At 36.9% G+C, this 11454-nt stretch overlaps 1 protein-coding gene across 1 annotated transcript in view; it reads left to right on the top strand.

The window, feature by feature from the left end:
• Positions 1-10114, top strand: part of LOC145260692 (uncharacterized) — a 44541-nt gene extending 34427 nt beyond the window's left edge. Inside the window, exon 3 of the mRNA XM_080119093.1 lies at positions 8174-10114. Coding sequence (XP_079975219.1) covers positions 8174-8774 — 601 coding nt within the window. The 3' untranslated portion in view covers positions 8775-10114. The remainder of the gene's footprint in view (positions 1-8173) is intronic.
• The last annotated feature ends 1340 nt before the right edge of the window (positions 10115-11454 follow it).

Here is an 11454-nt window from a genome sequence, read left to right as displayed (position 1 = left end):
TGCGTGGATTTTTTATTACAAGCTGTTATGTGTGTTAATGGCTTTTGGAAATTCATTCCTAAACTACAGGTTAAACGATAAAATGTGTCGCCCTAAAGAAAACAACACTACAGCTTTATTTTAAAACTTTTATTGAAAAAAAATCAATTCAGGCAAATTGGTTATCTAGAAGAGCTGACATCTATTCAATGTAGCCTCCTTCAGCCTCAATCACCGCCTCGATATGGGTCCGGAACTGGGAGCATGCCTTTTCCACAAGCACCGGTGGGAGCTCAGTGAATACTCTGCAGAGGGCAGCGATCAGGCTGGCTTGGTGTTGTGGGAGGTCATGTTGGTGATGTTCTCGACATATGACCAAATGAAGTAGTTCAGCCGGTTCATATCGAGAGAGGAGGTGGGGGCAGTGAGAGAAAGGTACAATGTCGTAGCACTCCTTCTGACACCAACCCTGAGTCTCTTTGGACTTGCGAGCTGGTCCCAAGTTCTGCTGCCACATCCAGGGTCTGCCAGTGGCCACCTGATTTCACCAGGGGATCGCCACACTCTTCAGCACACCCAGGTACACTTTGGTGTCGACTTTCAAGCTGACTTCGAAGATGTGAGGTGGCATGATGTGGCCATCACTTGAAACCACACCAAAGACCATAACCGTGGGTTGTCCAATGCATTGAGTTGTGCCCTTAAGGGTTGACCGTCCAGATTTTGATTTTGAGGGTGCTGGCAATGGTCCTGTTGTCATAACTTGGATCGGTAGAGAGCTTGAGTTGTACAGTGATGCATCTCCGATCTCGCTCGTTGAACATTGTGTCACTTTCAGACATGATAGAAGGCTCCTATCGCTCTTGGGATTTGTACTCAACTGGCCAACGAGTAGATGGTCTGCAACAAAAAAAAAAAGAAGAAAACTGGTTTCATCAAACAGAAATGGAATCATGTCGTCTTTTCTAGAACAACAATTTTATCGTATCAACATACATCTAGACAGGGCTACATTTGTTTGGTTTAGGTTGGTTTTGTTATTTTTATTTACAGCATATCAACCCTTTTCAGGTTATTTAATGCTGATTGCAATCATATTGGAAAAAGTTTTTTATACTTCAAATATTTATTCATTATGTTTGGTTTGGTTGTTTTGTAGATGAAAAGTGTTGTTTCCTTTTGTCTTTGCAGGGCATAATAAAGTTTTGCAAAGAGAAAAGAAAAAAAATATTAATGTTTGGTGCATTTTAAGTTAGGAAGCCAATATCTTCAGACAGCCTGATCGGGTAGTACCAGACTGTTTAGGTTCAAACATCTGTGGTCTAAACTGCTACCAAAGGCAAAATAAGTCGCTATTTTGTAATTAAGCACTTAAAAAAATTAGTACAAACCTGTTTGTGTGCAGTCTGTAGGGTTCCGTGTGGATAAAAAGAATGAAGAAAAAAAGGAAAACAAAATGGCCTCCTTTTCACTTTATATGCTTGCTATATTGTAACCTAGCATGCAAATAAGATGCTTGCGGTTTGATATAAAAAGTCTGACTTTTCAGAAACATGATTGATTTAAGATTTAGATGTCAGAGTAGCAAGTTTTGTCAGCAGTGTGTCGTGTTCTAGAGTTGAGTTTTGATAGCAGAGCCTTAATTTGGAGTAACAAGTTTTGGCAGCAGTGTGTAAAATTTAACATTTGATTGTTTTAACCACAACATCTTTCCTACAGAAAAGACTTGCGAGCCTATCTCAGCTATATCTTTATTTCTCCCTTCATAATGACCCCGCTAATTAATTCCCTAATAGTAGCCCCCTGCTTCAAAGTGGCACTGTGCCTTGTTTGGGGTGAAAAAAAAAAAAAATTAAAAAAAAAAAAAAAAAAAATTTTCATGGCAAATGCTCATCTGAGATTCAATCTATGATCCCTCTGCCAAAGTTTCACAGAAAGCACTCGTCTAGCTACAACGACTATTAAGAATTCCCCCCCCACTTTATCTTTGCCTAAATTTAAACGCAAATTCCGTAAACAAATCTGCTTTCCTGTGTGTTGCATAGGGGACAGACAATGCTGGGTGAAATCAGATGTAAATCAGATTGCTGAACGATGACGTCAATCAATTCTGATCGAAGAGTCTAGATTATGAAACTATGAGAGAAAATATTTTAAGTGAATTGAAATTGCTAAAATTGCGGAGCGATAAAACAATCAAAATTTCAAATTGAAGATCAAAATAAGAGAACAATTAGATTCCAATCAAGGAATGTGGGGTGATGTCAATATAAGTCATAAACAAAGGCAGTCAGTCGGAGAGAAGAGAGAAAGAGAGCAAGAAAAAAAACTGTTCTGCTGGCCTGCTTTCTTGCTGACTACAACATGGTCGTCTTCAAGTCCAATGTAAACAAGTTCTTATATCCATTTTTCATCACTAATGATCACTACTCTGTTGTTTCATATGTTTTGCAAAGGGAAAGGAAAAAAAAAACAATAGCATCACTGTTTGGTGCATTTTAGGTGAAGAAGACAATATTTTCGAACAACCTGATCTGATAGTACTAGACCAGCTTGGGTCTTAGACCATGGTCGGTTTCAAGTCAAATGTACCCAAATTCTTGTTGAGCCGCCCTTGGACAATTCACCAGTGTGCATGGCTCTTTTGATGGGTCGACTTAACATCTATTTAAAAATTGGTCCTCAACCTAGCATAACTTACCATTTCCCAACACGTTTTCTTTGACCGACCTCTGTCAACTGGCCTTGCTGCCTCAACTGTTCTACATGTACTAACCTAAGAACTATCATCAATTCTCTATATCTTCAAATATTTATCCGCAGTGTTTGGTTTGGTTGTTTTGTAGAGAAAAATTGTTGATTTGGTTTGGGGCTTTGCAGAACATGATTGAGTTTTGCAAAGAGAAAAGTAAAAATAAAAACTGAATCGCATCAATGTTTGGTGCATATTAGGTCAGGAAGCCAATAACTTCGAACAATCGTATCTGATGACACCAGAACAACGTTAGCGTTGCCAATACAAACATTAGAGCTCGCTTCTGGTCTATATATCAAGACTTTTGGTCAGCTCGATTTGATATGCTGGCATGTGTTTGGCTGCTTTTAGAAATTGGCCCAAAACCTAACATACCTCTGGACAGAGCTTTATCGCTCTAAACACTTTCTTACACCGGAGGCTATTCTCTATCTCTATGAATCTACTATCAGATGATGTACGGAGTATTGTTGTTGGATGTGTCTTATGATCGTTTTCATCAAATTCTATTTTTTTATTTTCTTTAATAAATAATTTTCTACCTTATCGATTTTCGTAATTTTTTGATATAATCATCTTAAAAATACGAGGAATACGTAGATGCCATTGTTTTCATGTGAAATTCAGTTTTACGATTTCCGAAATTTCGTCCCAATAGTGTAGTAGCGCCATGCTTTTTGTAATGTTAAGCTTCTTTTCATAGTAACTAGCGAGGGGTACCCGGCGTTGCCCGGGTGTTTGGAGGTGTGTGTGGAAACTCCGGGGAGGGGGGGGGGTTAAAAACAAAAAGTAAGTATGAGGATCAAACCCAAACCATTGAGGCAAAGTTGTAAATCAAGGTGTGAAAAAAAAAAAGTGCGACGTTAACCATTGCCCCAACGCGACATGCTAACGGAAGCGCGTTTGAATTTATTTAATTACTTGGATTTAGCAGGTGCCCGTTTTAATGAGTTAGTGAGGTCATGTTTGACTGCGGTATAGTACCATTTACTGCTAAAACGCTTTCCCCCCCCCTCCCAAGTTACAGTTAGAAAGTTGTGTGTGTGTGTGTGTGTGTGTGTGTGTGTGTGTGTGTGTGTGTGTGTGTGACGACGATATTGGATGGGGGGAGAGCTTTCTTGTAAAAGTTTCCCGTTCTTCTAAGTAGCAGAGTGGTTGGTTGGTTGTTTTACGGCATATCAACCCTTTTCAGGTTATTTAATGTCGAATCCAAAGATTTTGACAAATTTTTTAATAGAATATATTTGTTGTTTTCAAGTCGTTTTCTATTTAACCCATAGTTGGGACCCTAACAGGTATTACCACTCCGGGTCAGAGTGGACCTGGGAGCAATGGCAATTAAAGGGTGGCTCCACACTCCCCAAAGCCCGCAAGCTGGGGCCTCACCACTGGATATAGTTTAAGGTCATATCCAAGACCTGGAAGCAACTTGAATAGATGCTGTATTACAATGAGGTATCAAATTGATGAAGACCACTAGATCAATGAGTTAAGTGAGCTGGAACAAAGGACCTCTAAGTAGCAGAACTACTGCTATCATATTTGGGGGCTGGTGACTCTGTTCTATTTAAGGGTTCTTGATAATGTGCAAAAACGTATCTGTAATTTGATTGGCTGCCCCACCCTTTCTTCTCCTCTCTCGCACACATGCAATCTCTCTCTCTCTCTCTCTTTCTCTCTCTCTCTTTCTCTCTCTCTCTCTCCACATACACACACATATACACACATGTCGCTAATCACAGTCTTTTCAACAAATACTATTATGACATGTGTTCCTCGAAATTGTCTCAACAATTCTCTGCTTCCTTTGTTCCAGCTTGCTTAACTCGTTGATCTAGTGGTCTTCATCAATTTGCTGCTTTGATACCTCATCGTAATACAGCATCTATTCAAGCTGCTTCCAGGTCCTGGATATGACCTTAAACTATATCCGATGGTGAGGCCCCAGCTTGCGGGCTTTGGGGAGTGTGGAGCCACCCTTTAATTACCATTGCTCCCAGGTCCACTCTGACCCGGAGTGGTAGTACCTGTTAGGGTCCCAAATATGGGTTAAATAGAAACCGACTTGAAAACAACAAATATATTCTATTAAAAAAATTTTTCTTCAAAATCTTTGGATTCGGCAATAAATAACCCGGAAAAGGGTTGATATGCCGTAAATCAAAAACAACCAACCAACAAGCAATCCAGTTGCTTCTTTCCAAGAACTGTAAGCGTTTCGAACTGTCGGACAGTCCACGAACATTCATGGCCCTTTTTACTGATCGATTTGAAATGCTGGCATGTGTTTGGCAGCTTTTAGAAATTGGCCCACAACTCAACATACCTCTGGCCAGAGCTTTATCGCTCTAAATACTTTCTTACACCTGAGTAGGGTTGGATCAAATATTGACTTTTAACAATTGAAATACAAATACAAATACTTTTATTCCTAAGTCTAAAAATACAAATACAAATACTTTTATTCCTCAATCTCAAAATACAAATAAAAATACAATAACTGATTTAAATAAAAAAACAAATATAAGTACTTTTTTTTTCAAAGTAATAAAGAAATCTGAAAATATGCAAAAAAAAAAAAGAAAAGAAATATTTCCTTCCAAATTTGACATTACATTCTATATCATGTCCTCATTGCATTTTATTATCATTAGAGCTCTGAAAGTTTCCTTCTCTCTCTCTCTCTCTCTCTCTCTCTCTCTCCCTCTCCCTCTCTCTCTCTCTCTCTCTCTTCCTCTCTCTCTCTCTCTCTCTCTCTTTCTCTCTCTCTCTCTTTCTCTTTCTCTCTCTTTCTCTTTCTCTCTCTCCCCCTCTCTCTCTCTTTCTCTCTCTCCCTCTCTCTCTCTTTCTCTCTCTCTTTCTTTCTCTTTCTCTCTCTCTCTTTCTCTCTCTCTCTTTCTCTTTCTCTCTCTCTCTCCCTCTCTCTCTCTTTCTCTCTCTTTCTCTTTCTCTCTCTCTCCCTCTCCCTTTCTCCCTCTCCCTCTCTCTCTTTCTCTCTCTCCCCCTCTCTCTCTTTCTCTCTCTCAAATATAAATACAAATACAAAATAATATTTTCCTGGATGCCATAATACAAATACAAAATACAAATTACTTTTTCTTGTGATGTTAAAATACAAATACAATTACATTAAAATTGTATTTAAATACAATTGAAATACAAATACAATTACATTAAAATTGTATTTAAATACAATTGAAATACAAATACAATTACATTAAAATTGTATTTAAATACAATTGAAATACAAATACAATTACATTAAAATTGTATTTAAATACAATTGAAATACAAATACAATTACATTAAAATTGTATTTAAATACAATTGAAATACAAATACAATTGTATTTGATCCAACCCTACACCTGAGACTATTCTCTATTCCTACAAATCTACTATCGGACGATGTTTGGAATATTGTTGTCATATTTCGACTGGTGAGTCTCAGCCCCATTTGAAGGTTCTTGATAAATTGTAGAAATGTACCTGTAATTTGATTGGCCCAACACTTTCTTATTCACTGCAACCTCCCCCCCCCTCACAGACGTGATGTTGCTAGTCTCAGTCTTTTTTACAAATAATATTATGGCATGTATGCCTCAGAATTGTCTGATCTATTCCCTGCTTCCTTTGTTCCAGCTCGTTTGACTCGTTGGTCTAGTGGTCTTCATCAATTCACTGCTTTAATATCTCATTGTAATACAACTTCCTATTCCAGTAGCTTCTGTCCAATAACTGCAAGCGTTTGACACTCCTTTCCCGTCGACTGTTTTCCTCTTACTTACAACTTAGTATTTTCAAGACTAAACTCAATAAGCATTTTCTGTCTTTGTGGTAATTATCTTCCGTTCTTGATACCGCTTTAAATCAAGTAGTTTCCTATTTTGTCTGGAGCGATTTCTATAATAAAAAAAAATGTACAGTGCAAACTGCTGCTCTGTGTGCCATATTCGAGTTTCTGGGGATATTGTTTAATTTTCGATATGGAATGTTCGCAACCCTTATCCCTGAGTGGCTTCCGGGCCTTGATAAGTGGTGACCACCGTGTAAAAAAAAAAAAAAAAAAAAAAAAAAGCAACTATTTTTGTCACCTGAGGTGGTCGGTCGTAAGATTTGCAACCCCACCCACCCCACTCCTTCTCGCTAGCTGTTGATAATCTGTTTACCTCCAAAATTCCAGAAAGCCCTCAAAATATTTATTTTCATGGAATTATAATCACGGATCTAAAATCCATTTGAAAACAGTATTATACACATAAAATGCAAAAATATATTACGATCTTAAAAACTCATTTTGGTATAAAATTTCAGATTTTTTTTTTTTTTTTTTTTTTTGTGTGTGTTAGCTTTTTATTATTTTAATTTTTTCTGTTTTCTATTTTTACCCCCTCAAATTGCTGCCTTCTGGTACGTGCAGCCAGGGGCGAACTGTCTCTCTCGATCCCGCACCCACTCCCCCATTTTCTACGCCAATGTGCACAACCTTTATTTGATCCCCCCTCCCTGTTAGTATTTGGTTCTATAAAAAAACGAATGTCAAACATCCGAAGAAATCTTTCCTATAAAAGTTAATTTTTCTCATTCGTGGAAAAAAAAAAAAAAAAAAAAAAAAAAAAAAACAGAAATTTCTGCTTCCTATTTGCTGAAATAGCCGAGAGTTATCTCCCTTTCTGTGTGAAGCAACAACAAAAAAAGACGCTAAATGTATGGCAAGGGGGCGGGGCAAGAGCAAGATGGTCGCCAATCACACGAAGTAACGTTAAGACCTGGTACTTCTAAAGGTAAATTTTTACCTGGTTTCCACCTTTACATTTCCTTTAAAAAAAACAACTTCTATAGACTTTCGGGTATGCTGAAAACGAATATCACATTTAAATTTTCCGCAAATAAGTAGTTTTCTAAATATTAAGCAATATCATTTCTTATATAATTGCTGGTGGCCATCTTGCGTGTAAACACACCCTGAGAAACTATGGACGCTCGTGCATACCAAGATGGCCACCAACAATGATATAAGAAATGAAATTGCTTAATATCCGGAAAACTACTTATTTGCGGAAAATTTAAATGTGATATTCGTTTTCAGCATACCCTGTAAAAAAAAACTGTAAAAAAAACCCTGTAAAAGTCGTCATTTAAAAAAAAAATGTTAAGATGGAAACCAGGTAAAAATTTACCCTTCTAAATAAAGACTTAATGGACTTTAGACTATCTATTACAATATTCGGTGCTGGTGTATACGAGTAGTATCCAGATTTAGGCTTTGTAAAATTTACATCACGTGATATTATTGTAGACTGCGTCAATGAAACAAATAACTTTTACCCAACTAATATCACATGATGTACATTTCTTGAGACCATAAATTGGTACTACTCAAATACACCAGTACCCAATATTCAACTGGTGTGATTTATTTTCTATTTCGTCTTTGCAGAGACCGGCGTCGAATCTTGAAGAACCGCGCGGAACGAGCTCGATCCAACAGAGAAAGAGGCAGCGACGAATTGATACACTGTCCCGCTTCTTCATCCGAGAAGGTCGATCCTATTTTACCGCGAACCAACAGCACTTCTATTGAATATAAGCCCAAAGACAGTAAAGGTGGACGCAAGAGGAAGGTGGCAAATTCACCCAATCCTGACGATGAGAAGACTGAACCAGATCACAAACTCATGGAAGGTCCGTGCCAGAACTCTTCTAATAATGTCGAGGACACAGTGTCAATGTCAGTGCTGGAAAAATCCTACGGCGCCCACTCACAATCAAAGAATATTGTGTTGAAGGATGAAGCTCTGACTGATGAAGAAAAAGAAGAAGAAGGCGTCGCGGATGAAGTCAGTTTCCATTCCGATGCAAGCCAACAGGGTAAAAGCGAAAATAATGGAACGTTTTTGGTAGATAATCTACCTCCGGTGGCACGGACCAAATCTTACCAAGCGGCCATGGATACGACATTGATTGGAACGTCGCCGTCGCTGTCAGAAACGAACGTCAGTTGGACATCAAGAGAAAATATATTAAAAGCCAAATGTTAGGGCTTTGGACCAGCAATGCTGAAGATGCGTTCATTTGTGCGTTAAACGACAGAATTCTATTTCAAACTGAATCCCCATTTTAAAACTTAAGTGTAACAGACCAGCAAATGAGCTATTTTCATATTTAATCATGACAGACCAACGAAAATATTTGAAATTTAAGCATGATAAACCAACGAAAATAATACTTGAAAATTAAGCGTGATAGACCAACGAAAATAGTATTTGAAAATTAAGTATGAAAGACCAATGAAAATAATATTTAAAATTTAAGCGTGACAGACCAACGAAAATATTATTTCACACTTAAACGTGACAGACCAACGAAAATAATAGTTGGAAATTAAGTGTGATAGACCAACGAAAATAATATTTGAAATTTAAGCATGATAGACCAACCAAAATAATATTTGAAACTTAAGCATGACAGACCAATGAAAATAATATTTGAAATTTAGGCATGACAGACCAACGAAAAGATTATTTGACATTTAAGCATGACGGACCAATGAAAATAATATTTGAAATTTAAGCGTGACAGACCAACGAAAATATTATTTCACACTTAAACGTGACAGACCAACGAAAATAATAGTTGGAAATTAAGTGTGATAGACCAACGAAAATAATATTTGAAATTTAAGCATGATAGACCAACCAAAATAATATTTGAAACTTAAGCATGACAGACCAATGAAAATAATATTTGAAATTTAGGCATGACAGACCAACGAAAAGATTATTTGACATTTAAGCATGACGGATCAATGAAAATAATATTTGAAATTTAAGCGTGACAGACCAACGAAAATATTATTTCACACTTAAACGTGACAGACCAACGAAAATAATAGTTGGAAATTAAGTGTGATAGACCAACGAAAATAATATTTGAAATTTAAGCATGATAGACCAACCAAAATAATATTTGAAACTTAAGCATGACAGACCAATGAAAATAATATTTGAAATTTAGGCATGACAGACCAACGAAAAGATTATTTGACATTTAAGCATGACGGACCAATGAAAATAATATTTGAAATTTAGGCATGACAGACCAACAAAAAGATTATTTGACATTTAAGCATGACAGACCAATGAAAATAATATTTGAAATTTAAGCGTGAAAGACCAACGAAAATATTATTTCAAATTTAAGCATGACAGACCAATGAAAATAATATTTGAAATTTAAGCTTGACAGACCAACGAAAATAATGTTAGACTTAAATATAACAGAACCGTACCCTTTTTCCCCAAATGCGGTTTCAAACAATCGTGACAGACTATATTCGTTCACGCACTATAATTTATGTAGAAATTTTTTTTTAAAAAAATTAATTGAAAGGTTAAAGGTGAAAACACGTGATTTCTATTTGTGACGCGGACAAAGAAATTTGCGCGTTAAAAACGCGCTGCTGCTGCTGCTGCTGCTGCTGCTGCTGCTGATGATGATGATGATGATGATGATGATAGAAACGGTAACACGAGATTTAACACACATATATATATCCATACGCACATGATACATACACACATAATACACATACACGTACACATACATACATGCACACATAATACATGCACACATATAAATACACGCACGCACGCATACTCCATATATGTTTACACACACATACACACATATATATATACATACATACACATATCAAAAAAGATACATACACACATACATACATACACATATATGTATATGCATACACTCATACATTTATAAACACACACATGCATGCATACTCCATCTATGCTTACACATATATATATATACATACATATAAAAACATACATACACACATATATACAAACCTACGCACATACATACACACATACATACACACATACACACACATACACACACATACATACACACGTATACACGCATATACGCACACATATGTGCACATACACACATACACATACACATATACATACTACTGGTGAAATTTTCGCGTTAAAAACGCGCTGCTGCTGCTGCTGCTAATGATGATGATGATGATGATGATGATAGAAACAGTAACACGAGATTTTACACACACATATATATATCCATACGCACATGATACATACACATATAATACACATACACATACACATACATACATGCACACATAATACATGCACACATATATATATACACATACATATAAAAACATATATGCACACATATATACAAACCTACGCACATACATACGCACATACACACACATACACACACATACATACACACATACATACACACGTATACACACATATACGCACACATATGTGCACATACACACATACACATACACATACACATACTACTGGTGAACCTGATAAGCAAATAGAAACCACATCTCGCGCTGAAAATGCCCTGCTGCACATGCTATAACTTTGTTAGGGAACCAACACGTTGTGGCCTCAGTCGCAAAGTGGACCAAGAATAGAAACAAAAACTTCAACGGCATTTATTTCCTCATTCTCTCGTTACCACTGTGACGTCCCTCACGTGATCGTCTTTTCCAACGTGATCTCGAACGTTATCTCTGTCTCTAACATGATCTCCTTTTTAAAGTTTTTATTTTTCTCTACCAGTGACGTCATTTTGCGTGCATTTGCATACGTGCATCCACGCTATGTTGCAATTCTGCATACACATGTGCACATAATATATACA

This window comes from Euprymna scolopes, chromosome 36 (assembly GCF_053919585.1).
Source record: "Euprymna scolopes isolate OS-2025 chromosome 36, ASM5391958v1, whole genome shotgun sequence".
NCBI classification, from domain to species: Eukaryota; Metazoa; Mollusca; class Cephalopoda; order Sepiida; family Sepiolidae; genus Euprymna; species Euprymna scolopes.
Note: the sequence above shows the minus strand (reverse complement) of the source record. Positions and strands in the feature narration are given on the sequence as shown.